General features: G+C 42.1%; 2 protein-coding genes across 9 annotated transcripts in view; both read right to left on the reverse strand.

The window, feature by feature from the left end:
- Stau2 (staufen double-stranded RNA binding protein 2) overlaps positions 1-27,537 on the reverse strand; it is a 316,808-nt gene that overhangs the window by 131,258 nt on the left and 158,013 nt on the right. For all 8 annotated transcript variants that reach the window (XM_029474171.2, XM_085835774.1, XM_029474170.2 and 5 more), the window contains one exon: positions 1,355-1,662. In XM_029474171.2, the coding sequence (XP_029330031.1) occupies positions 1,355-1,662 (308 nt within the window). The remainder of the gene's footprint in view (positions 1-1,354; positions 1,663-27,537) is intronic.
- On the reverse strand, positions 24,316-25,884 carry LOC110302567 (adiponectin receptor protein 1). The gene has a single exon (XM_021173642.3). It carries the CDS (start codon positions 25,731-25,733, stop codon positions 24,606-24,608), a length of 1,128 nt encoding a protein of 375 aa, XP_021029301.2. The 5' UTR covers positions 25,734-25,884; the 3' UTR covers positions 24,316-24,605.

The following is a 27,537-nucleotide window of genomic DNA, read 5'->3' on the forward strand; positions in this document are numbered from 1 at the left end:
AAATTCTAAAATTATAACTTGAAATTAAGTATTTAAATTTCAGATGACAGAGTCAATAATTAGTAACAGCTTCTTCAGCTTTGTATTAATAGTGTGATTAAAAACACTAGCAACTCCCTGGCAATAGAGTTGAAAGAATCAGACGGGATCTGTGACGTAAAAAAACCAAACAAAACATGCAAAATACTCCCAACACATCATCTTCTTTCTCATTGTATAACTGATGCCGTGAAACATTTATAATACATGATATCTTCTACATAATACAGATCTAGAACATTTCTACAAGAAATTACAGAGTTTGGTCTTAAGAAGGAAGACTAAGATGGAAGGTGAAGCAGTGAAATGTGGGAAGCCAGAGTGTCCTGTGCACACGCAAGCTGCAGTCTCATCCCGTCGGTTGACAGTTATGCTTCAGTACTTGGCTTTCAACGCAACTAGGAGTCGGCACACATAAACTCCCTTCCCACAATTAGCAATTCCTTTAAAATCTCTCCTGTATAGAAAGGGCTGTTGGTTTCATGGGGTATTTCCCCCAAGGGAACAAGAATAAATAGGAAAAAAGCTTCATCCCCAATCCACACACATGACTCAGCTGAGACCATCATGAGACAGCTGCTGTATCAGTGGAGGGAGATGCTTTCCACCCTGGCTCAGCACATGATCCAGTACAAGATACTCATTATACCTCCACATCCACAAAGTGTTCCACTACTGTTCAGTGCCATGTTTAATGCCCCCTAAGGTAACAGACTTCAAGGGTGCTGGACCTTATAAATGTACCTGTGTCATTACTAGCTGCAGGATGGGAAATTCAAAACTGCTATAAAATCAAATCAACAGCAGAAAGAGTCAACCGTGACGGTAAAAAGGGGAAGTGATGTAAACACTAACACCAAATGTCTCCTGGGAGAATCTTGGTTGGGCAAAACAAAATGAGAAGATGGATGTGCCAATCAAGACCAACTGGAAGACAGGACCCAGGAGGAAGGCAAGGATGGAGATATGAGGGAGAAGGGAGGGGAAGAGAGGAAGGGAGACAGGATTGGAACGGAAGAGGGAAGGGAAGAAAGAGAGGGAGGGAGAAAGAGAGAGACAGAGAGAGTATAAATGTGAGTATCAATATGGCAGAAAGCCAGGCAGCAACAGAGTTCCTGGACAGAAGTGACAGAAAACAAGACATGTGCTATGAATCTCTTTTTTTCTGTCTTTTGTGTTTCTAAATAATTTACAATGTTAATGGCATGGAGGCCACATTAGCAGGCAAGAATGAGCCTTCTGGTGGACAGAAATGAAGGATTTGGGGCTAATGAGTTTTATTTTCTCTTTTTTGTTTTTTTCTTTAAAATCATACCTGAAAGCCTTGAATCCTTGCTAAATATTCCAGTTGTTTTGAAGGCTGTACTGAAGAACAAGGGGAAGTAGGAGAACTTCCTTTTAAACCTATGGCTTCAGCAGTAGGAGATGTTCCATTCATAAGGAGTTCCCTGGCAACTGTGGCTGAACTAGTTGATGAGGGAGACACACTGAAGAAAGAGCTTGAAGGTTGGTTCATATCTTTGGGTGATAAGTAGCTTAGAGTTGTGCCAGAGGTCACTCTGTGGCGGCTAGCTTCCATCTCTTGATAAACATCAGGAGAAAGATGAAGAATTCCTTTTGGAGCTATGAATAAAATAAAGGTACACTGTTAATAACTTACAATAATTAATACAGAGATACATTATAGCATTATGGAGTCACTGGCTTCCTTTGCTATAGTGAGAAGGAAACAAGAAACTGTCCACGGAGCCTTTTCCTGATGCCTGCGGAGGCATACACTCAGAGTCTGACACTAGTCTAAAAGTCCCATGTGGAGGAGGCTGGGAATGCACAACATCTTCACTCCCAAATCCAATATTTTTGTATCTCACATAATAGAAGCAACATCCCCAAATATGCATCAACTGAGGCACAGAAGACAAAAGGAAGGCAGCATCAGTCCGAATACCATCTTCAGAGACACAGACCCTAATATCCAGTGCTTTCCTCTCCAAGGGCCATACATACCATAGACAGCTCTGGACACTGAAGTTTTTGTTTATTTTTTTTAAGACTGTACTTCTATTTTTTTTCTCCAACATAATATTTTTATTGATTATTTGGGAATTTTACACAATGCACACTGATGACATTCACCTCCTATTCCTTCTAGGTCCACCTATCCACCCACCCTTTTGCCCTCATTAAAAAAAAGGGGTGGGGGAAGAAGAAAGAAAAGAAGATCACAACAAGTACAGTTTGTGAGGCTCATACACTCCCTGGAGCATGGTCTAACTCCCAGTGGCCATTTCCTTAAAGATAACTGAGTTTTCCCCCACCCCAAACCCCACCAGAAGCCATCAACTATGAAGGGCTACATTTCAGCATCTTTATTATAATTTTTAAGTACTCTTTTCAAAGGCTTCCTGTCTAGACTGTTTCTTTCTTTGGGTGTGTGGGTGTGGGGGTGATCACAGAAGCCTTCATTCTCAATTATGAGTGAATCTCAAGTCACTGATAGAACTAAAAAGAACCTTCCTTGCCCATAACAGCCGATGGCAGCAGGATCACTAATCTACATGGTCCCTGGTGGCAGCACAAATCAGACACCAACATGGCCTCTGACAGCAGCACAGACCATGGATATCCACATGGTCTCCTGCCAAGTCCTGTACGAACATGGAGAAGGAAGAGCATGGCACAGCTCCTGCCCCTGGAGCAGAGCTAGCAGGGCATGGGCCTTCAGGATGTTAACAGTTGCCAGGTGTAAAGCCTGCTTATATAATAATGTGTATACTTTACTTTATGCTCCTCCTTCAGGAGGTGTTCTCCCTGCCAAGGTTAATGACTCCATGATAATTAGAAGCAGCGTGAGTCTGGGAAGCTAATGACCTTGGCAAAATGGTAAACACTGTGACCTTCATGGGCAGCCCCTGGCTTTTGTTACTATGAGGCAGCTCTCCAAAAGGAAGGCAATAGAGCAATAAGGATGCCCTCATTCCTTGAAGCAGCATCTCAGTGTGAATGCTTGGATAGAGTTGTGGTCTCCTGCTGCACAGTAAAGTTGCAGCTGAGTTTTGTCGGTGAATAAAGAAGATTCCTTTCTAGAGTCCGCCTAGAAGGGCAGACACAGACATGTAAATTTATATAATTGGGGGTCAGTTTCTGAGTGGTTTTCAACTTCAACATTGGTAACTATAAAGATCACTCAAAATTCAGGTTTTTTATGTTGTAAAATTAAGTTGCTTTTCAATAATATAATGACCTAAAATATCATCAAATAACAAATTAAGATATAAATATTTAAGGAACTTTAACTTGTCATTTACGTTTTCACAGAAAACTTTTATTTCTACTAGGATAAACTAAATACACTTCTTCCAAAACAAAGTCCAGCAATTTTAAATACTCATTGTCACTGAACAGTACTCAACTTTTCATTGCTGTTTTGGATAAGCTTTTTTCATGTAACTACCCTAGGTCCTGTTCCTTCACTAAACTCAGTTTTTTTTTAATTTTTAATATTTTTATTACATATTTTCCTCAATTACATTTCCAATGCTATCCCAAAAGTCCCCCATAGCGCCCCCCACTTCCCTACCCACCCATTCCCATTCTTTTGGCCCTGGCATTCCCCTATATTGGGGCATATAAAGTTTGCAAGTCCAATGGGCCTCTCTTTCCATTGATGGCCGACTAGGCCATCTTTCGATACATATGCAGCTAGAGACAAGAGCTCCGGGGTTCTGGTTAGTACATCATGTTGTTCCAACAATAGGGTTGCAGATCCCTTTAGCTCCTTGGGTACTTTCTCTAGCTTCTCCATTGGGAGCCCTGTGATACATCCAATAGCTGACTGTGAGCATCCACTCCTGTGTTTGCTAGGCACCGGCATCATCTCACAAGAGACAGCTTATATTTGGGTCCTTTCAGCAAAATCTTGCTAGTGTATGCAATGGTGTCAGCGTTTAGAAGCTGATTATGGGACGGATCCCTGGATACGGCAGTCTCTAAATGGTCCATCCTTTCATCACAGCTACGAACTTTATCTCTGTAACTCCTTCCCTGGGTGTTTTGTTCCCAATTCTAAGAAGGTGCACAGTGTCCACACTTTGGTCTTCATTCTTCTTGAGTTTCATGCGTTTATCAAATTGTATCTTATATCTTGGGTATCCTAAGTTTTGGGCTAATATCCACTTATCAATGAATACATATTGTGTGAGTTCTTTTGTGATTGTGTTACTTCACTCAAGATGATGCCCTCCAGGTCCATCCATTTGGCTAGGAATTTCATAAATTCATTCTTTTTAATAGCTGAGTAGTACTCCATTGTGTAAATGTACCATAATTTCTGTATCCATTCCTCTGTTGAGGGACATCTGGGTTCTTTCCAGCTTCTGGCTATTATAAATAGGGCTGCTATGAACATAGTGGAGCATGTGTCCTTTTTACCGGTTGGGACATCTTCTGGATATATGCCCCGGAGAGGTATTGCTGGATCCTCCGGTAGTACTATGTCCAATTTTCTGAGGAACCGCCAGACTGATTTCCAGAGTGGTTGTACAAGCTTGCAATCCCACCAACAATGGAGGAGTGTTCCTCTTTCTCCACATCCTCGCCAGCATCTGCTGTCACCTGAATTTTTGATCTTAGCCATTCTGACTGGTGTGAGGTGGAATCTCAGGGTTGTTTTGATTTGCATTTCCCTGATGATTAAGGATGTTGAACATTTTTTCAGGTGCTTCTCTGCCATTCGGTATTCCTCAGGTGAGAATTCTTTGTTCAGTTCTGAGCCCCATTTTTTAATGGGGTTATTTGACTTTCTGGAGTCCACCTTCTTGAGTTCTTTATATATATTGGATATTAGTCCCTTATCTGATTTAGGATAGGTGAAGATACTTTCCCAATCTGTTGGTGGTTTTCTTGTCTTATTGATGGTGTCTTTAGCCTTGCAGAAGCTTTGTAGTTTCATGAGGTCCCACTTGTCAATTCTCCATCTTACAGCACAAGCCATTACTGTTCTATTCAGGAATTTTTCCCCTGTGCCCATATCTTCAAGGCTTTTCCCCACTTTCTCCTCTATAAGTTTCAGTGTCTCTGGTTTTATGTGAAGTTCCTTGATCCACTTAGACTTGACCTTAGTACAAGGAGATAAGAATGGATCGATTCGCATTCTTCTACATGTTAACAACCAGTTGTGCCAGCACCATTTGTTGAAAATGCTGTCTTTCTTCCACTGGATGTTTTTAGCTCCCTTGTCGAAGATCAAGTGACCGTAGGTGTGTGGGTTCATTTCTGGGTCTTCAATTCTATTCCATTGGTCTATTTGTCTGTGACTATACCAGTACCATGCAGTTTTTTTTTGATTTTTAATATTTTTATTACATATTTTCCTCAATTACATTTCCAATGCTATCCCAAAAGTCCCCCATAGCGCCCCCCACTTCCCTACCCACCCATTCCCATTCTTTTGGCCCTGGCATTCCCCTATATTGGGGCATATAAAGTTTGCAAGTCCAATGGGCCTCTCTTTCCATTGATGGCCGACTAGGCCATCTTTCGATACATATGCAGCTAGAGACAAGAGCTCCGGGGTTCTGGTTAGTACATCCTGTTGTTCCAACAATAGGGTTGCAGATCCCTTTAGCTCCTTGGGTACTTTCTCTAGCTTCTCCATTGGGAGCCCTGTGATACATCCAATAGCTGACTGTGAACATCCACTCCTGTGTTTGCTAGGCCCCGGCATCGTCTCACAAGAGACAGCTATATTTGGGTCCTTTCAGCAAAATCTTCCTAGTGTATGCAATGGTGTCAGCGTTTAGAAGCTGATTATGGGATGGATCCCTGGATACGGCAGTCTCTAAATGGTCCATCCTTTCATCACAGCTACGAACTTTGTCTCTGTAACTCCTTCCCTGGGTGTTTTGTTCCCAATTCTAAGAAGGTGCACAGTGTCCACACTTTGGTCTTCATTCTTCTTGAGTTTCATGCTTTTAGCAAATTGTATCTTATATCTTGGGTATCCTAAGTTTTGGGCTAATATCCACTTATCAGTGAATACATATTGTGTGAGTTCTTTTGTGATTGTGTTACTTCACTCAAGATGATGCCTTCCAGGTCCATCCATTTGGCTAGGAGTTTCATAAATTCATTCTTTTTAATAGCTGAGTAGTACTCCATTGTGTAAATGTACCATAATTTCTGTATCCATTCCTCTGTTGAGGGACATCTGGGTTCTTTCCAGCTTCTGGCTATTATAAATAGGGCTGCTATGAACATAGTGGAGCATGTGTCCTTTTTACCGGTTGGGACATCTTCTGGATATATGCCCAGGAGAGGTATTGCTGGATCCTCCGGTAGTACTATGTCCAATTTTCTGAGGAACCGCCAGACTGATTTCCAGAGTGGTTGTACAAGCTTGCAATCCCACCAACAATGGAGGAGTGTTCCTCTTTCTCCACATCCTCGCCAGCATCTGCTGTCACCTGAATTTTTGATCTTAGCCATTCTGACTGGTGTGAGGTGGAATCTCAGGGTTGTTTTGATTTGCATTTCCCTGATGATTAAGGATGTTGAACATTTTTTCAGGTGTTTCTCTGCCATTCGGTATTCCTCAGGTGAGAATTCTTTGTTCAGTTCTGAGTCCCATTTTTTAATGGGGTTATTTGACTTTCTGGAGTCCACCTTCTTGAGTTCTTTATATATATTGGATATTAGTCCCTTATCTGATTTAGGATAGGTGAAGATACTTTCCCAATCTGTTGGTGGTTTTCTTGTCTTATTGATGGTGTCTTTAGCCTTGCAGAAGCTTTGTAGTTTCATGAGGTCCCACTTGTCAATTCTCCATCTTACAGCACAAGCCATTACTGTTCTATTCAGGAATTTTTCCCCTGTGCCCATATCTTCAAGGCTTTTCCCCACTTTCTCCTCTATAAGTTTCAGTGTCTCTGGTTTTATGTGAAGTTCCTTGATCCACTTAGACTTGACCTTAGTAAAAGGAGATAGGAATGGATCGATTCGCATTCTTCTACATGTTAACAACCAGTTGTGCCAGCACCATTTGTTGAAAATGCTGTCTTTCTTCCACTGGATGTTTTTAGCTCCCTTGTCAAAGATCAAGTGACCGTAGGTGTGTGGGTTCATTTCTGGGTCTTCAATTCTATTCCATTGGTCTATTTGTCTGTCACTATACCAGTACCATGCAGTTTTTATCACAATTGCTCTGTAGTAGAGCTTTAGGTCCGGCATGGTGATTCCACCAGAGGTTCTTTTATCCTTGAGAAGAGTTTTTGCTATCCTAGGATTTTTGTTATTCCAGATGAATTTGCAGATTGCACTTTCTAATTCGTTGAAGAATTGAGTTGGAATTTTGATGGGGATTGCATTGAATCTGTAGATTGCTTTTGGCAAGATAGCCATTTTTACAGTGTTGATCCTGCCAATCCATGAGCATGGGAGATCTTTCCATCTTCTGAGATCTTCTATAATTTCTTTCTTCAGAGACTTGAAGTTTTTATTATACAGATCTTTCACTTCCTTACTTAGAGTCACGCCAAGATATTTTATATTATTTGTGACTATTGAGAAGGGTGTTGTTCCCCTAATTTCTTTCTCAGCCTGTTTATTCTTTGTGTAGAGAAAGGCCATTGATTTGTTTGAGTTAATTTTATATCCAGCTACTTCACTGAAGCTGTTTATCAGGCTTAGGAGTTCTCTGGTGGAATTTTTAGGGTCACTTATATATACTATCATATCATCTGCAAAAAGTGATATTTTGACTTCATCTTTTCCAATTTGTATCCCTTTGATCTCCTTTTGTTGTCGAATTGCTCTGGCTAGGACTTCAAGTACAATGTTGAATAGGTAGGGAGAAAGTGGACAGCCTTGTCTAGTCCCTGATTTTAGAGGGATTGCTTCAAGCTTCTCACCATTTACTTTGATGTTGGCTACTGGTTTGCTGTAGATTGCTTTTATCATGTTTAGGTATGGGCCTTGAATTCCTGATCTTTCCAAGACTTTTATCATGAATGGGTGTTGGATCTTGTCAAATGCTTTTTCCGCATCTAACGAGATGACCATGTGGTTTTTGTCTTTGAGTTTGTTTATATACTGGATTACGTTGATGGATTTCCGTATATTGAACCATCCCTGCAGCCCTGGGATGAAACCTACTTGGTCAGGATGGATGATTGTTTTGATGTGTTCTTGGATTCAGTTAGCAAGAACTTTGTTGAGGATTTTTGCATCAATATTCATAAGGGATATTGGTCTGAAGTTTTCTATCTTTGTTGGGTCTTTTTGTGGTTTAGGTATCAGAGTAATTGTGGCTTCATAGAATGAGTTGGGTAGAGTACCTTCTGTTTCTATTTTGTGGAATAGTTTGTGAAGAACTGGGATTAGATCTTCTTTGAAGGTCTGATAGAACTCTGCACTAAATCTGGGCCTGGGCTTTTTTTAGTTGGGAGACTATTAATGACTGCTTCTATTTCTTTGGGGGATATAGGGCTGTTTAGATCATTAACCTGATCTTGATTCAACTTTGGTACCTGGTATCTGTCTAGGAACTTCTCCATTTCATCCAGTTTCTCCTGTTTTGTTGAGTATAGCCTTTGGTAGAAGGATCTGATGGTGTTTTGGATGTCTTCAGGATCTGTTGTTATGTCTCCTTTTTCATTTCTGATTTTGTTAATTAGAATACTTTCCCTGTGCCCTCTAGTGAGTCTGGCTAAGGGTTTATCTATCTTGTTGATTTTCTCAAAGAACCAGCTCCTTGATTGGTTGATTCTTTGAATAGTTTTTCTTGTTTCCACTTGGTTGATTTCACCCCTGAGTTTGATTATTTCCTGCTGTCTACTCCTCTTGGGTGAATTTGCTTCCTTTTGTTCTAGTGCTTTTAGGTATGTTGTCAAGCTGCTAATGTGTGCTCTCTCTAGTTTCCTTTTGGAGGCACTCAGAGCTATGAGTTTTCCTCTTAGAAATGCTTTCATTGCGTCCCATAAGTTTGGGTATGTTGTGGCTTCATTTTCATTGAACTCTAAAAAGTCCTTAATTTCTTTCTTTATTCCTTCCTTGACCAAGGTATCATTGAGAAGAGTGTTGTTCAGTTTCCACGTGAAGGTTGGCTTTCTATTATTTATTTTGTTATTGAAGATCAGCCTTAGTCCATGGTGATCTGATAGGATGCATGGGACAATTTCAATATTTTTGTATCTGTTGAGGCCTGTTTTGTGACCAATTACGTGGTCAATTTTGGAGAAGGTACCATGAGGTGCTGAGAAGAAGGTATATCCTTTTGTTTTAGGGTAAAATGTTCTGTAGATATCTGTCAGATCCATTTGATCCATAACTTCTGTTAGTTTCACTGTGTCCCTGTTTAGTTTCTGTTTCCATGATCTGTCCATTGGTGAAAGTGGTGTGTTGAAGTCTCCCACTATTATTGTATGAGGTGCAATGTGTGCTTTGAGATTTACTAAAGTTTCTTTAATGAATGTGGCTGCCTTTGTATTTGGAGCATAGTTATTCAGGATTGATAGTTCCTCTTGGAGGATTTTACCTTTGATGAGTATGAAGTGTCCCTCCCTGTCTTTTTTAATGACTTTGGGTTGGAAGTCAATCTTATCAGATATTAGAATAGCTACTCCAGCTTGTTTCTTCATGCAATTTGCTTGGAAAATTGTTTTCCAGCTTTTCATTCTGAGGTAGTGTGTATCCTTTTCTCTGAGATGAGTTTCCTGTAAGCAGCAAAATGTTGGGTCTTGTTTGTGTAGCCAGTTTGTTAGTCTATGTCTTTTTATCGGGGAGTTGAATCCATTGATATTAAGATATATTAAGGAAAAGTAATTGTTGTTTCCTGTTATTTTTGTTGTTAAAGTTGGCATTTTGTTCTTGTGGCTGTCTTCTTTTAGGTTTGTTGAGGGATTACCTTCTTGTTGTTTCTAGGGCGTGGTTCCTGTCCTTGTATTGGTTTTTTTCTGTTATTATCCTTTGAAGGGCTGGATTCGTGGAGAGATAATGTGTGAATTTGGTTTTGTCGTGGAATACTTTGGTTTCTCCATCTATGTTAATTGAGAGTTTGGCTGGGTATAGTAGCCTGGGCTGGAATTTATGTTCTTTTAGTGTCTGTATAACATCCGTCCAGGATCTTCTGGCTTTCATAGTCTCTGGTGAAAAATCTGGTGTAATTCTGATAGGCTTGCCTTTATATGTTACTTGGCCTTTTTCTCTTACTGCTTTTAGTATTCTATCTTTATTTAGAGCATTTGTTGTTCTGATTATTATGTGTCGGGAGGTATTTCTTTTCTGGTCCAGTCTATTTGGAGTTCTGTAGGCTTCTTGTATGTTCATGGGCATCTCTTTCTTTAGATTTGGGAAGTTTTCTTCTATAATTTTGTTGAAGATGTTTGCTGGTCCTTTGAGTTGAAAATCTTCATTCTCATCCACTCCTATTATCCGTAGGTTTGGTCTTCTCATTGTGTCCTGTATTTCTTGGATGTTTTGAGTTAGGATCTTTTTGCATTTTACATTTTCCTTGATTGTTGTGCCGATGTTCTCTATGGAATCTTCTGCACCTGAGATTCTCTCTTCCATCTCTTGTATTCTGTTGCTGATGCTGGTATCTATGGTTCCAGATTTCTTTCCTAGGGTTTCTATCTCCAGTGTTGCCTCATTTTGGGTTTTCTTTATTGTGTCTACTTCCCTTTTTATGTCTAGTATGGTTTTGTTCATTTCCATCATCTGTTTGGATGTGTTTTCCTGTTTTTCATTAAGGACTTCTACCTGTTTGATTAGGTTATCCTGTTTTTCTTTAAGGATTTGTAACTCTTTAGCAGTGTTCTCCTGCAATTCTTTAAGGGATTTTTGTGCTTCCTCTTTATTGTCTTCTACCTGTTTACCAGTGTTCCTTTGTATTTCTTTAAGTGTGTTATTAAAGTCCTTCTTATTAAGTGTGTTATTGAAGTCCTCTACCACCATCAGGAGATATGCTTTTAGATCCGTGTCTAGCTTTTCCGGTGTGTTGGGGTGCCCTGGACTGGGCCAAGTGGGAGTGCTGGTTCTGATGATGGTGAGTGGTCTTGGTTTCTGTTAGTAAGATTATTACGTTTACCTTTCGCCATGTGGTAATCTCTGGGGTTAGTTGTTGTCGTTGTCACTGTTTAAAGATTGGAGCAGAAGCTGTGTTCCACTCACCAGGAGTCTCAAAATCCTGTGGCGGGGGTCGTGGGTAGCTGGCAGTACCCCGGTGCTGGTTCAGCCGGAAGAGGCCTGTGGTCCTACTCAGGCCGGTTTTCTGCTTCCCTAACTAATGCAGTCTCAGGTCCCGCGCGCAATTGGATTGGAGCAGAAGCTGTGTTCCACTCTCCAGAAGTCTTAAGATCCTGTGGCGGGTGTTGTGGGTAGCTGGCGAGTGTCAGCCGACCCTGCGCCCTAGCTACCCCGGTGCTTTTCTGACCGGAAGAGGCTTGTGGCCCTATGTAGGCCGGATTTCTCCCTCCCCAACCAAAGCAGTCTCAGGTCCCGCGTGATTGGACTGGAGCAGAAGCTGTGTTCCACTCACCAGCAGTCTCAAAATCCTGTGGCGGGGGTTGTGGGTAGCTGGCGGGTGTCAGCCGACCCTGCGCTCTAGCTACCCAGGTGCTGATCCGGCCGGATGAGGCCTGTGGCCCTACTCAGGCTGGTTTCTGCTTCCCTAACTAATGCAGTCTCAGGTCCCGCTGCAATTGGATTGGAGCAGAAGCTGTGTTCCACTCACCAGAAGTCTTAACATCCTGTGGCGGGTGTTGTGGGTAGCTGGCAAGTGTTAGCCGACCCTGTGCCCTAGCTACCCTGGTGCTTTTCTGACCGGAAGAGGCTTGTGGCCCTATGTAGGCCGGATTTCTCTCTCCCCAACCAGAGCAGTCTCAGGTCCCGCGTGATTGGACTGGAGCAGAAGCTGTGTTCCACTCACCAGCAGTCTCAAAATCCTGTGGCGGGGGTTGTGGGTAGCTGGCGGGTGTCAGCCGACCCTGCGCTCTAGCTACCCAGGTGCTGATCCGGCCGGATGAGGCCTGTGGCCCTACTCAGGCTGGTTTCTGCTTCCCTAACTAATACAGTCTCAGGTCCAGCGTGCAATTGGATTGGAGCAGAAGCTGTGTTCCACTCACCAGAAGTCTTAAGATCCTGTGGCGGGTGTTGTGGGTAGCTGGCGAGTGTCAGCCGACCCTGCGCCCTAGCTACCCCGGTGCTTTTCTGACCGGAAGAGGCTTGTGGCCCTATGTAGGCCGGATTTCTCTCTCCCCAACCAGAGCAGTCTCAGGTCCCGCGTGATTGGACTGGAGCAGAAGCTGTGTTCCACTCACCAGCAGTCTCAAAATCCTGTGGCTGGGGTCGTGGGTAGCTGGCGGGTGTCAGCGGACCCTGTGCTCTAGCTACCCAGGTGCTGATCCCCTAAACTCAGTTTTGCTTGTGTAGTTCCACTAAGCATCTCATTGCCTTGCTGGAGCTTGTGATATTCCCTTACATTCACAGTAGTGTGAAATGGCCCTGAGCCTGCTCTCCCACTGACTGCTCCCCCATGGGGCTTTCAGAGTGTGACCAAGGTACACAGCTATGCTGTTAGTACTGAATAGGTCAGCTCAGGACCTTTGGAAAATTACACCAGGCACCCCTCCCCTGGAAGAGAGAGGTTATAGAGCATGTAGGTACCCCTCCCCTCCTGGAAGAAAGAGGTCATGAAGCATGTAGACACCCCCCCAAAAGGGAGGGGGGACCAACCATTGGCCACCCTCAGAGACCAATAAGTTTAAAAGTTACACTGTTCCGCCAATCATATTGTGCCTAGCTGCTGATGCTCTATTCTGCCCCTGGAAACTGTATGAAAACTCGCTAACCAGGTAACCCGGGTTGCCACCTTTCCTTCAGGTGCAGGATGACCCCAGTATGCTGGGACAATAAATTCCTCTTGCTTTTGCATTGATCTCAGGCTCCACATGGTTCACTCCGAGGATCCCCGGTAGCTAAGGCTGATCAGAGTCTTGCAGTACAACACTGGAACATGCTAAAATTTCACTAGCATGACTTAATTCTCACAATTACTATGAGGCAGGGCTTATCATTTTCCTATATTAAAGATATGAAAACTGAAGTTAGGCAGACTCATTAAAGATTACCTGCTGGGGTGGCTTGAATAGGAATGTCTTGCCCTCCCACCCATTTTTGAATGTTTCATTCCCAGTTTGAGTGTGGCCTTGTTAGAAGAGATTTGAGCTCATGCCAATCCCAATTAGGTTTCTTTCTTTGCCTCATGCTTACAAATCAGATGTGAGCTCTCAGCTACTGCTCGAGAGTCTTCCTGCCAGTTGCTGCCATGCTCCCTGTCACGTTGGTCCTGGTTTCCCCCTCAGAAACTGTAGGCCCCAATAAACTCTGAGTTCTATAAGATGCCTTGGCTATGGTGTCTCTTTACAGCAATAGAAAGGTTAACTACAATACTGAAAAGGTTAGGATTTATAGTACAAATTTAATTAGATTTTAAAAAAATAGTCAAAAGAACTGCATGAAAATAGCAAATTGAGACGGGCAGTGGTGGTGCACACCTTTAATCCTAGCACTTGGGAGGCAGAGGCAGGCAGATTTCTGAGTTCGAGGCCAACCTGGTCTACAAAGTGAGTTCCAGGACAGCCAGGGCTACACAGAGAAACCCTGTCTTGAAAAACAAACAAATAAACAAACAAAAACAGAAAGAAAGAAAGAAAGAAAGAAAGAAAGAAAGAAAGAAAGAACATAGCAAATTGAGTGAAAAAGTAAAACCCAAGAAGCCAACAATGTGAGAGCGATTTAAAAAATAATCTAACAAAAACTTTACAACAGCCATGATAAAATGCTTCAATGAACAAATGCAAATGCACAGAAGTGAAAAACAGAGAGCCTGAGCAAATAAAAAAGGTCTGAACAAAGGGGGTAAAAGACAGGTAGGCTGGTGAGCAGAGGTGGAAGGAAGCCATTAGTGTCAAGGCTCCCTGAGGGAAAGAGAGAGGAGGAGGGAGAGAGGTAGGCAGAGGGCAGAAGAGAATCAGAGAGAGACAGGCAGACAGACAGACACACAGACTAAAATATCCAAATAGAAAACTAAAAAAAACAGTAAACAGAGCAACAGATGAGTTCACTAGGTTAGTGGAGGAAAGAGCAGATCTGTGCCAGCTCACAGGATGAGATTGTCACTCCAACTATAGTGTATATGCTACTGACCTTCTTGTCATTCCCAGCCACCCCATTATTAGACTGTTATGGTAGCACTTACAGCCAAGAATCCTCATTTCCTCACTAATGGGTCCAAGGTGATATGGAGAGGGAAATAGGAAAAATGACAGGGGGCTTTAATTAGGGAGGAGGGAGGTCAGAAGAAGAGGGAGGAAACGAGGGAGAAACAGAGGAAGAAGAGAGGGAAGAGGAAAAATGAACAAAAAGGATGTCTGAAAAGCCAGAAGAACATTTCTATTTACTTAATAAAATTACATATAACACATGTACATATGTATATAATAAAGTTATGTCACTTGGGCAGACAATGCTTCCCACTAAGAGAGCCAGAGAGTAACAGAAACTGCAGTATAGGCATGAAAAATTCCATGTCTATTTAGTGGTCAGGGAAGTCCAAGATTTTCTCAAATTATCATAGGATATTGCTGTTAGCCTTGGTTGCCTCCCAGAAGCTGAAGACATCATGCATTTTGGAAATAGGACTCAGAGGATCCAAGTTAAATCTGACCTGAAAGTCTTGTCCCTGAGGCCTAACATTCATAGGATCAGAAGATGCCATACAAGATTCCAAGGGAGGGAAGAAACTAATAGTCTTATCCAGCTGTGACCCTATGAACCACAACAATGATCAATCAGCATGACAAAACAGCCCTAAGGATGCACAAGTGGTACACATACTTTGGTGGTAACCAACAGCTCTGCATTGGACTTATGGATCATTCAATATGAGGGAAATCTGCCAGATACTGGAAACCAATACAACTGCCTGGGGCTAATGAGGTCATGGATCTTAGAGGAGAATCTACTACCACTTTACTAGACCCTAATTTCTAATTGCATTCTAAAACATATCCTTATACCCAACAGTACATATAACACTCACATGTAATTAAAGAACCTTCTCTGTAACAGATGGAGACTATTACAGAAAAGCACAACTGTTCAAAACAGAGAACAACTGATCGTAGAATGGCCAGGCCCAGAGAATATTTCTACAGCACAATTCCTGCACCTAAGGTTCAAGGACCATTGCAGAACAAGAAGCTTAAAGATTTCAAGACCCAGGGGACTAGTAAATCTACCATGAGACTGTGTCTTCCAGAATGACAAAGTGGCTGTCTAAACAAGACCCTAACAAAAAAACTCAATAAACATGCTAAAGGGATGGATTGTACTGGGCCCCATCCCTAGACAACAAAGGAAACAAAGACAAAGAGGAAGGCTGAAAGCAGGAATTTGTATTTATATATTTATGCATGCATATAATATAGAATAATTGAAGAGAAAGAGGCTATGATGGGAGGGGCTGTGGAAGGGGCTGGAGAAAGGAAATAGAAGGGGGTAAGGATGTAATTATATTTAATTTAAACAAAAAGAAACATCTGAGCCTAAACCCAAACAGACTAGCTCTGATACTCTATGGCAAAATGAAGGGCATATGAGACAAAACACTACATAGGATGTTTAGTGCTACAATGATTTTTGTAGTGTGTACTGTCTAAGTGTAAGAAAATGCTATTATATAACACCAAATTCAATGCAACCACTGAAATGGCCATGTAAATGACATCAAAGAGATACTTGAGGTAATCTGAAATTTCTAAGTAATAGTCAAGAAAAGTAAAAGAAAAGAAAAAAAAAAAAAGAAACAAAACAAAATGGCTAAGGGTATGTCTATCGTGATAATTTTCTCAAAAAAAACAGCTCTTGGTTTTACTGATTCTTCATACTGTTCTCTTTGTTCCTAATTTATTGACTTCAGCCCTGACTTTATTTCCTGCCATCTACTCCTCTTGGGTGTGTTTGCTTCTTTTTGTTCTAGAGCTTTCAGATGTGCTTTTAAAGTGCTAGTATGAGATCTCACCAATTTCTTTAGGAAGGTACTTAGGACCGTTTTCATTGGATCTCATATGTTTGGGCATGCTGTGCCTTCATTTTCATTGAATTCTATAAAGTCTTTAATTTCTGTATTTCTTTCCTGACCAAGTTATCATTTAGTAGAGTTGTTCAGTTTCCATGAATATGTGGGTTTTCTGTTGTTTTTTGTTATTGAAGTCTAGCCTTAGTCTACAGTGATCTGATAGAATGCATGGAATTATTTCAATCTCCTTGTATCTGTTGAGGCCTATTTTATGTCCAATTATATGGTCAATTTTGGAGAAAGTTCCATGAGGTGCTGAGAAGGCATATTCTTTGTGTTTGGGTGAAATGTTCCATTGATATGTTAGGTCCATTTATTGATAATGTCTGTTTAGTTTCATTTTTACTTTGTATAGTTTTTGTTTTGATGACTTGTTCTTTGTTGAGAGTGGGGTGTTCAATTCTCATACCGCTGATGTGTGGGGTTCAATGCATGATTTTTTTTTTTTTTTTTTTTTTTGGTTTTTCGAGACAGGGTTTCTCTGTTGTAGCCCTGGCTGTCCTGGAACTCTGTAGACCAGGCTGGCCTTGAACTCAGAAATCCGCCTGTCTCTGCCTCCCAAGTGCTGGGATTAAAGGCGTGTGCCACCACCACCCAGCTCAATGCATGGTTTAAACTTTAGTAATGTTTCTTTTATGAATATGGCTGACCTTGTGTTTGAGATGTCATCTTGGTGGATTTTTCCTTTGATGAGTATGAAGTGTTCTTCCACTTATCTTTTGATTAATTTTAGTTGAAAGTCTATTTTATTAGATATTAGAATGGCTACTCCAGTTTGCTTGTTGGTACTGTTTGCTTGGAAAACCTTTTTCCAGCCCTTTACTCTGAGGTAATGTTTATCACTATTGTTGAGGCGTCTATCTTGCACGAAGGGGAATGGTGGCTCCAGTTTTACATTCCTTCTGTTAGCCTGTATCTTTTTTATTGGGGAATTGAGTCCACTGATGTTGAGAGATATTAATGACCAATGACTGTTAATTCCTATTATTTTGATGTTGGTGGTGGTACTCTGTGTGTGTGTGCGCATGTATTTTCTTCCCTTCTTTGGTTTATGCTGGCATGGGGTTATTTATATCTTGTGTTTTCTTGGGTATAGTTAGTTTCCTTAGGTTGAAGGGGTTTTTTTTTTCTATTATCTTCCGTAAGGTTGGATTTGTATATGCAGATTGTTTAAATTTGATTTGCCATAGAATATCTTGTTTTCTCCAACTATGGTGATTGAAAGTTTTGATATGTGTCTTGGCTGACATCTGTGGTCTCCTTGAGTCTGCAAGGCATCTTCCCAGGCTATTCTGGCTTTTAGAGTCTCTATTGAGAAGTCAGGTGTAATTCAGACACATCTGCCTTTATATGTTACTTGGCCTTTTTCCCTTGCAGCTTTTAATTTTTCCTCAAGACTCTGCTATACCACTCCTGGGCATATGCCTAAAAGATGCTCCACCACACCATTAGGAAACTTGATTAACTATGTTCATAGCAGCTTTATTTGTAATAACTAGAAACTGGAAACAACTACATGTCGCTCAACTGAAAAAAAGAAAATGCGCTATTAAAAACAAAGACATCATGAAATTTGCAGGAAAATGGATGGAACTAGAAAATATCTTGAACAAGGTAAGCCAGACCTTAACAAAAAAGCAAATAGTAATTACTCACTTATAAGTGAATATTACCCATAAAGTGCAGGATATTCATGTTACCAATCTACATACCCAACATATTAAGTAATAAGGAGGGCCTAAAGGAGGATATCTGAATCTCACTCAAAGGGGAAGTAGATGAAAGGAGGAAACTGGGTAAGAGAGGGGATGGAAAGGAGAACTGGGTGGGGATCAGGCATAGATTGGGGAGAGTGGCTGGTAGAACACAAATTGGTAGGAAGGCATCTCTAGGACTGCCTGGAGACCTGGAATGGGGAAGGCTCCTAGGAGCCTAAGATTCTTAGCATGAGGCATATGCAGACTGATGTGGCCATTTCCTGTTGCCAGGCTGGATATCTAGTAGAGGGTTGGGGACCCCAGCCTACCCACAAAACCTTTCACCCAAAATTTGATCTGCCAATAAGATGCACAGGGATAAAGATAGAGCAGAGATTAAAGGAACAGTCAACCAATAACTGGCCCAATTTGAGACCCATCTCTTGGGAGAGAGTCAACCCCTGATGCTATTAATGATACTATACTATCCTTGCAGACAAGAGCCTAGCAAAACTGTTATCTGAGAGGCCTCATCCAACAAATGACAGAAAAAGATGCTGAGATCCACAGCCAAACAATAGGCAGAGCTCCGTGAGTCTTGTGGAAGAGTGGAGGGAAGGATTGAGGAAGCAGAAGAATGTCACAAGAACACTGCAAGAAGACCTACAAAGTAAACTAATCTGGGCACATGGGGCCTCACAGACTGAACCACCAACCAAAGATCATGTAGGGGTAGACATCAGCCCCCTACACATTTGTAGCAGATGTGCATCTTGGGAACAACTAGAGTGGAGGCTGTCTCTGATTCTGTGGGATACCTTTGGATTTCTTTCCCCTAGCTGGCGACTTGATGAGGGGCGGGGGGGGGGGGGGGAGGGGAGGGGGAAGGGCGATGAGGACAAGACACTGAAGACACTGGGAGAAGGGAAGTGAGGCTGAGATCAGGATGTAATAATAAATAAATGAATTTATAATAAATAAATTAATTAATTAATGGAAAAAGGAAAACCTAGCATACTTAGGCTTTAATGTATATGACATTAAATAAAAAAACTAAATATACCAATTAAAAAGATTGGCATTTTATGCTTGAAAATATGGCCACAAGAAGCTCATGTCAAAAATAATGATATATGTAAGTTAAAAATAAAAGAATGTGGGGAATAGATAAACCATGTAAGCACTGATTAAAACAAAGTAAAAAAATCTATGCACTGGTCCATTCTTCCCATACAACCATAAAGAATACATACTTAACAATCTGGAGACTAAGGAAATCTGGCAAACAAAAACAATTTCTCTCTGAAATGAATAATATAGATAGTCTTTGCTCTCAGCTCCTGGGAAGCAACTTCTAATGTGCCCTCAAATTTCCTACATGAAAAGAGTGTCTGTTATTCCTGGTGGGTATGATGGCCCAAACAAACGTCTATGCTTTTTTAAAGTTAGATGACTAATAGTAGGCCTGTAGTTAGTGGAGGGTGAAACAGGGGAATAATGTGGGTTGGTGGGGGTCTTGGACATCAGGTTAGAAAAACCAGGCACACAATTAGGAAGGTGGGGTTCTGAACTACAAGATTAGCCTCACCTCCAAAGGCTTAAGGTCAGTATCAGTTCAACAATGCCAACATAGTAAAGCCCCAGTGAACTGTGGGCATCTCTGGAAGTTGGGTGGGATTTGTTTCCTATACACTGTGGTGTGTTTCTTATATACTCTGTTACAGATGTGTCGATTCCAGGATGGGAACACCTCAAGAGTCACACCTTCAGCCCTTCTAAACTTTAGGCAGTGTCTCTCTTCTTTTGGCCTCCAAACCACAAAGTGCTCTTCTTTCCCAGACACCAGGATGGCTTAGATAATGCAGTTCCTCAGCCTCCCAGCAAGGAACACAACAATATCCTCTAGAAGGAGCCGACTACCAGAATTTCTCATTTATCTTTGCTCCAAGCTGTAAAGCCAAATTCCTGATATATGAAGCCAAGATGCTGGAAGATTCCTTCCACACAGCTGTAACCCATAAAGTAATAGTCTATACAGGCAGAGCAGGCTGAGAATACTTAAGCACCACTTTCTTCCCCATACAAGGGAAGTCCCACATCAGAAAATAACAACCAAGAGTATCAGAAACTACCTTCTGTACCTGGCAACTTGATCATAAGCAGAATCATCATCTAAGAGAAGTCACTACATCAGATTTCCATCATGGGGCAGTGGCTTCATTATTGTGTCCAAGGAGAGAGGCAGTCCTTAAGAGGAGAGAATCCTGAAGCTCTCTAAAACAAAGTGACTTTATTTGCTACAGGATGTGAGAAAATTCAAGCTACCGGGCACTCTTGAAAACACTGACAACTTTGATTATAAGCACTTCATGGAAGTGTGGGGTTTCTTAAAGCTAGCCCATCATTGCCTCGCTTGTCAGAAAGAACCATAAAAAGACAGACTCAAGAAGGGTCCCTTTGTGACAGAGGCCCACAACTGGACACTGTGCAGAGGGTGAGACACTTTGGAGATTTCAGTCCTGAATGCCTTCATCTCACCTAAAGTTTGTTCTGCCCTCAGAGTGTTCTGGAACTAAAACCTTGAGGAGTTTTCATCAAAGAGACGAGAGAGACTTTATCCATCAATTGATGGGAGCAGATGCAGAATCCTACAGCCAAATTTTAGGTGGGAGTTTGGGAGTCATGCAGAGGGGGAGGAAGGATCGGAGGAACCACAGTGGTCAGGGACATCCTGAGAATGTGAGAACACAGTACAAAGGATCCACAGACTGAGACTCATGAGGACTCTCAGGGATCAGGGAGCCTGTAGGGTCTGACCTAGGTCCCCTGCCTATATGTTATGACACGTGTTCTTGTGGGAATCCTGCTGGTGTGAATGGGGGCTGTCTCTGACTGTTTGCCTACTTGTGGGACCCTTTTTCTCTTCCTGGGTTGTCTCACCCAGCCTTGATGTGAAGTACTTTCTCTTACCAACCTAGAAACAGAAACAACATACATGCCCCTTGTGAGATAAAAGGATGAAGAAACTGGAATGTATACCCAACACAAGACATCTCAGCCACTGTTTTAAGGAAACACTGTCACGTACTATGAATGAGGAGATTATATTAAGTAAATAAGTCTGTCACAGAAGCATAAATACTACATGCTGCCACTACAGGAGTTACATAAATCACATACATCCATAGAAACATAAATAGAGCAATGCTTGCTAGGAGCTAGGGAGAGTAAGTGGGTCACTGCTGGTCAGTGGGAAGGAGCTCCAGTCACACAGAGTGAAAAGCTTCTAAGAATCTGCTGTATGACAGTGCAGTGTAGTGTCCACTTTTAAAAAATCATTAAAATGCTAGATCCTCATGTATTTATAAGAAAAACACAGAATTAAAACTTTTTAAATGGTTAAGAAAAAGTCTGGAACGACAGCACGACTGTGACAAAGTCTAAGCAAAGACAATATTAGAGGCACATTGATAGACTGGGGCCGTAATCTGAGCTTGAGTTAGGGTGGCATATACTCTTTTTAAATCTGATATTTTCATCTGTAAAATGAACTAGGCTAGAAGAACCTGAATGTATTTCAGCTCTAATAGTCCATGAATCATCTTAACACAACCCAGAAAGCTTGGAATAAAAAATAGCTTTGAATAGCATTCCCCTAAAAGCCAGTTGAGTGTTTTTGAAAAGGGCCTATTACTGATTTTTTTTATAAATCTTAGAAAAATCAAGTAATGCAGACATCTGTCCCACTGATGTAATAATAGTTAAACAAACACTTCACGTAGTTTCTCAGTCAGTCAGTGTTTTTACACGATCCACCCAAATATAAATGAGCTATTTGAAACAATAGTTTGGACATTTTCCATGTTTTAAAACATCCTAAGTGGTTTAAGAAAGATTCTGGTACATGATATATAACGCATTCTTTTAAAACATGGATACCTAACTTCAGTGGAATTTTTAAAAACTTTTTCCCCTCCATTATCAGTATGTAGTATATCTAGAAATAAATATGTCATCTGGTAGCAAATGCAAAGACTTTGAGATGAGAAAACACAATTTCAAATCATCACTACGATCTCTGGAAACAAAGTTACCAAGCCTCAGTTTTCCTGTTTGTATAATGTGAAGCTGCACATTCTCCAAACCTTTCAAATTCAGGACTCCTGGTGTTACCTATTAGTACGCACAGGGACGAAGTGACCTCCTCTAGATGCCCTGTATGCCTATGATGGTTTTGCTCTGGATAAGTCTTCCAATACTTTACTGAGTAGTAGTGGTGAAGAGAAACCCTTGTCTTCCTCATACTCTTGTGGAGATGATTTTAGCTTCTCCATATTCAGTGTGATTCAGCCTGTGGATAACCCAGTTAGCCCTTGTTATGTTGAGATACTCCTTCTGTGCCCAATTTTTCAAAGTTCTTATCATAATGTTCATTTTTATTATATTTTCTGGCTTTAATAAGATGATTATACAACTTTCAGTCACAATATTAACATATTTCTTGATTTGCATACATTGAACCACTTTTCCATCTTTGGATGAATTCTACTTAATCATGGCTTTTCTCCTTTTCTTGTGTGCTCTTGAATTCAATCAATATGTTGATAATTTCTACATATATGTTGGGATATTGGTATACTGATTTTGTTTGTTGTGTTCTTTAGTTTGTTATTAAGATAATGCTAGCTTCATGAACTAGTTTGGAAGGATATCTCCCCTGCTTTAATATTTTGGGATAGTCTAAGATGAATTTAATGGTAGTCTTCTTTTTGTGTATGTTAAATATGATAACTGGTAAGGACAGGCACACTTCTATTAATATCTTAATTTCTCTGATGGTGATGCCCACTTCTGTTCCTCAGGCTCATCTTTGAGCTGTGGTACTTCTCTGAACTGTTGAAGACTGCATCTTTGGTTCTCTTCTCCTTTCTGTTCATACTCTACTGCTGAGTTTTACATCTGTACAGGAAGGTGCCCACTCTTTCATTTCCAGTATAGGATTCCCTTGAGCACGCAGTGCAGGGCTGATCTGGTGGGATGAATTCCCTCTGACTTTGTTTTATCTTCACACTTTTGTTCCTGAAGGGTATATTTATTTGGTGCCATGTTAGTAGTTGGCATTTTTTTTCTCTCCGGATTTTTTTTCTCCTGTTTCTTCTTGGCCTGCAGGTATGTGGTGTTTGTGTATTCTTTTGCAGGCCATCACACCATCTCAGCTATCTCAAATATCTCATGTCCCCACCCTGGTACTTGTACATGGGGTAGGCCTCTTACCTCAACTAACATTATAGAATGCTTTTCATAGTAATACATGCTATGTATCACTTATGACAATGTGCCTAAGTTGCTGATGGGCACACTGCCTTAGCTTTGTTTCCAACTGGGTGTAAAGTCCATGCTGTTTCTTTAACTACAATCAGCACTGTGCTCTCCATCAGCATCTTGATGGCCTAAGCCCCAGGGGATGCAGTGACAAACTACCAGCTGGATATAACTGCCTTAGTTAAGGTGGATTTGATGGTCATTCAGGGTATAGTGCATCAACTGCAGGCTGTAATAATCAGTTTCCAAAGGCTGTGTGAAGGCCAGGCCACCCCACAGGTCTAGATGGGTATGACACAGCAACAAATCTATGTATATGTATAAATATGGGAAAGAGTCTGCAGGACATAACACATTATATGAAAAAGGAAAAAATATTTAAAAATAGATCTGAGGAGCCAGAAGATTAAATATTTCCATTTGTATGTATGTATGTGTATACATATGCATATACATATATATGTGTGTGTGGGGAGAGAGAGAGAGAGAGAGAGAGAGAGAGAGAGAGAGAGAGAGAGAGAGAGAGAGAGAGAGAGAGAAACAATATATAACCTGTAATGAGTTACTTGGAAGTCAGGATAGAACCTTTGCTAATGAGGTCAAAAGCAGGAGAAACCCACTACACTCCGTGTTTCTTGAATTTTAAATTTTCCTTATTTAAAATATGAGCTCATTTGTTTTTGTCACTTTATACAAATGTAGACATATCTGGGAAGAAGGAATCTCTTTTTTTTTTTTTTGTCTGTACTTTCTTTTATTATCACCATAGTCTTTGCATCAAGATACATAGCAGTGATAGCAGGTTTTTTTTAAAGCTTAGTATTAAATATTAAATATCTTCCCCATTTTAATTTTACATTACTCTGCCAAGAAAACAAAAAAGGATTTAAACTCAAGTTACTTGAAGCCTGGATGTACTTCCATGATTAGCGGGGCTACATCAAGGCGTGGCTTTGTTTGTCCTAGAAAGATGGGACCAGGTTATAATTGTTTCTGAAAAGTGTGCTACAAAAATGGATGGCCTGTTATCAGCCAGGTTACAAAGTAAGGACGGGGGTAAGGGGGGGATATTTTCTTCAAGAAAAAACAAAACATAATTTCTGAAGAATCCCAGTTCATATTTTTTTTCCCAAAATGGCTGGAGGAATGGGTAAAATCTCAACATGAGCTCCCATGTCCTATCTGTGAAGGAGCAGCAGTTGCCTTGCCGAGGTGACTGCCGGGGAATGCACATGGGAAGTGTACTGCCCGGACGGAGGCTGGGACAGTGAGCTGACGTGTCACTGGTACTGACTTCTCTAAGAGGTTTCTTCTAGAAACAGACAACTCAGACTCTTCCTCATACTTCAGCAAAGAAGTTCTTTTTTAAAAGCACTTGGGAAGTCCCTCCTCCACCCCTCAGGTGGGGAGGCTCAGAGAAGGGAGTCGTCGGTACAGCCACCTTCTAGGCCATAACGGAATTCCTGAAGGTTGGACACGCCATAGAAGTGGACGAAAGCTGCTGCCACCACCAGGACGTGGAAAATCTGATGAGACTGGAACCATATGTCAAATTTTCCAGGAAAGAAGCGCTCAGGAATCCGAGCAGCATAAAGGCCAGCGCCGGTGATGTACATCACAGCCATGAGGAAGAACCAGCCCATCTGGCCCACTGTGGTGGCCTTGACAAAGCCCTCAGCGATAGTAAAGTGCATGGTGGGTACACCACCACTCAAGCCGAGTCCCAGGAACACTCCTGCTCTTGTCTGCCGGTGCTTGGGAGTGGCAAACCGGTCCCACTGTGCCACAATGATGGCAGAGATGCCCAGGACACAGACGATGGAGAGGTAGATGAGCCGCAGCTGTGGGGAGCAGTAGAAGGAGTAATAGAGCCAGGGAACAAAGCTCCCCATAATCAGTAGAGCAATCCCTGAATAGTCCAGTTTGGAAAAAGTCTGAGAGACCTTCTCTGAATGACAGTAGACAGTGTGGAAGAGCCAGGAGAAACTGAGGCAGAGCACCGCGCCCAGGAAGAACATCCCGAAGACCACCTTCTCCTGCAGGGGAGCCATGAAGTACATATTTGGTCTCAGCATCGTCAAGATTCCCAGAAAGAGAAATAGCACAAAACCAAACAGATGCGTCCAGATGTTGCCAGTCTCTGTGTGGATGCGGAAGATGCTCTTGAAGCAAGCCCGAAAGGAGGGCATAGGTGGTCTGTGGCCATGTAGCAGGTAGTCATTGTCTTTCAGCCAGTCAGGAAGCACATCATACGGGATGACTCTCCAACGTCCCTCCCAGACCTGATACACGAACTCCTCCATCTTCTCCATGGCATGGTGGGCTTGCAGAGGAAGCGTCAGGACCCGCACCTCCTCCTCCTCTTCCTGAGGCACCGGGCATGCTTGTTCTTCCTCAGCCTTGGCTGGGCTGCTGGCTGCCCGCTTGCCCTTCTCCTCCAGCAGGGGCCCCAGCTCAGCCAGCTCCACTGTGTCAGCTTCTCTGTTACCAGAAGGAGCCCCATTGCCTTGTGCCCCGGCAGAGCCTTTGTGGGAAGACATCTGGCTGGTACCTCAGTGCCTTGCAGCTTCAGCTTGAAGAAAGGTTGGGGTCTCTCAGCCCCAGAGGGCTGAGATCTTCCTGTGATGGTGGACAGGGCTGGCTGGCTGCCTCTGCTGGGGGCCGCGGGCCCGGGCGCTACATTCCACTGCACTGGAGGCAGCCTGCGGGCCGAGGGGCGCCCGATCCTCAGTGCCCAGCCCGCGCCGGAAGGGCCACGCGACCGCAGGGCGTCACCTCCCAGAAGGAATCTCTTAACTGAGGAAATACCTCAGTAGGATTCACCTGAGGGCATGTCTATGGGCCATTGTCATAGTTTATTGGTGTGAGTGGTTCCATCCCTGAACAAGTGGCCCTGGGATTATAAAGAGGTAGTTGAATGTGAATCGAGCTTTCTTCCATGGGTCCTGCCTCCACTTCCACTTGAGTTCCTATAACTTTAATTTTTTCAAAGTCTACTTTTAATGATGGTTCTTAAACACTTTAACTTCCCTTCTAGCCCACCACCCACCAGAGGTAGTAGAAAAGAAAGTGGATCTGTTAAATGGTTCTTTGGAGCAAATCCTATCTGCGTTATGAGGAAATCAACAGTTCTTCAGTTCACAGGAGTCACTCACAAACACTGCACAGATACATCAGTACTTCATTTCGGTAGAGTTAGGATAGCAGCACTGGTGGCACTCCCTAGCAGAAACAGCCAGGCCTCAGCCTCACCACAAGTCAGCAGGAGGGACCAGGGTCAAAAGGAATGCCAGGAAAAGTTCTCTGCTGGATCTCTTCCCAGTGAGGAGAAGATCAGCAAAGACTTAAGACCAACAAGCGTTGTACAGTTAGCTCTATAAACAAGTCAAGCTCAGCATCTGTCAGAGTCCTTTTTATACTCCCTTGAAACATCCTGTATCTTCCTCCAGTCTTGCCTTAGCATGTGAGTCTGTATCCAATGACATCACTCTGCCAATCAGCCCGAGTCCTTTGAAGTGGCAAGAAACTGCAGCATATCTCCAGAAGTTTTTTGGTGTGTTTCTCTCTATGGAGTCCCAACAAATGGAGCTCAACTAACCAAAACATGCATGTCATTAGCAAGAATCCGTCATCACGTGTCCTTTCACGTGTCTGCTATAGCAACACATCCTTTCACCTGTCTCTGCTTCAGGAAATCACTCTTTCACATGTTTGCCCCAGCAAAACACCATCCAACACAACTGACTTTCCAAAGAACTCTTAAGTTTCCACTTCAAGTTCCTGCTCCGACTTCCCTCAATGATGGACTGTGAACAGGATGTGCGAACGTTTTTAAATCAGGTTTGGTCACAATGATTTATGGCAACAAAAGAAATCTAACTATTGCTGAGATGGATCTGCCAATGTTGTTTGGGGGTTGAATGTTAAAGTGTTTGGAACTTTGGGACAGAAAAGTCATTTGAGTGCTGAAAACTTAATGGATAGTTTGGTGGGAGCTTGAAAGATAAAAGTGTTAAGAGAAATGTAGATGTTGGAGGCCTGGCTTGTAAAGCTTCAGAGGGAAGCAGAGATGTATCAATCAGAGCCACTCATGTATTATATCTAATTTAACAATCTGTGGTTTGGGGTTGACTGGAGCTGAAAAATCAGCTGTGATTAACAAGAGACCAACATTATTGAGGCAAAAATGTCTGTCAATTTATTTCTTAGGGACAACAGGACCACAAGCTGTGGTTCAGCAGAGGACCAAGAATGCATCTCAAATTGGAAGCAGAATTTGGTAATGTGTAAGAGTCTCTCAGGTGGTACTGGGTTTGCAGCACAAAAAGGCCAAGGAGAACAGCT

This window comes from Mus caroli, unplaced genomic scaffold (assembly GCF_978045245.1).
Source record: "Mus caroli unplaced genomic scaffold, Mus_caroli_1 scaffold_1, whole genome shotgun sequence".
Taxonomy (NCBI): domain Eukaryota; kingdom Metazoa; phylum Chordata; class Mammalia; order Rodentia; family Muridae; genus Mus; species Mus caroli.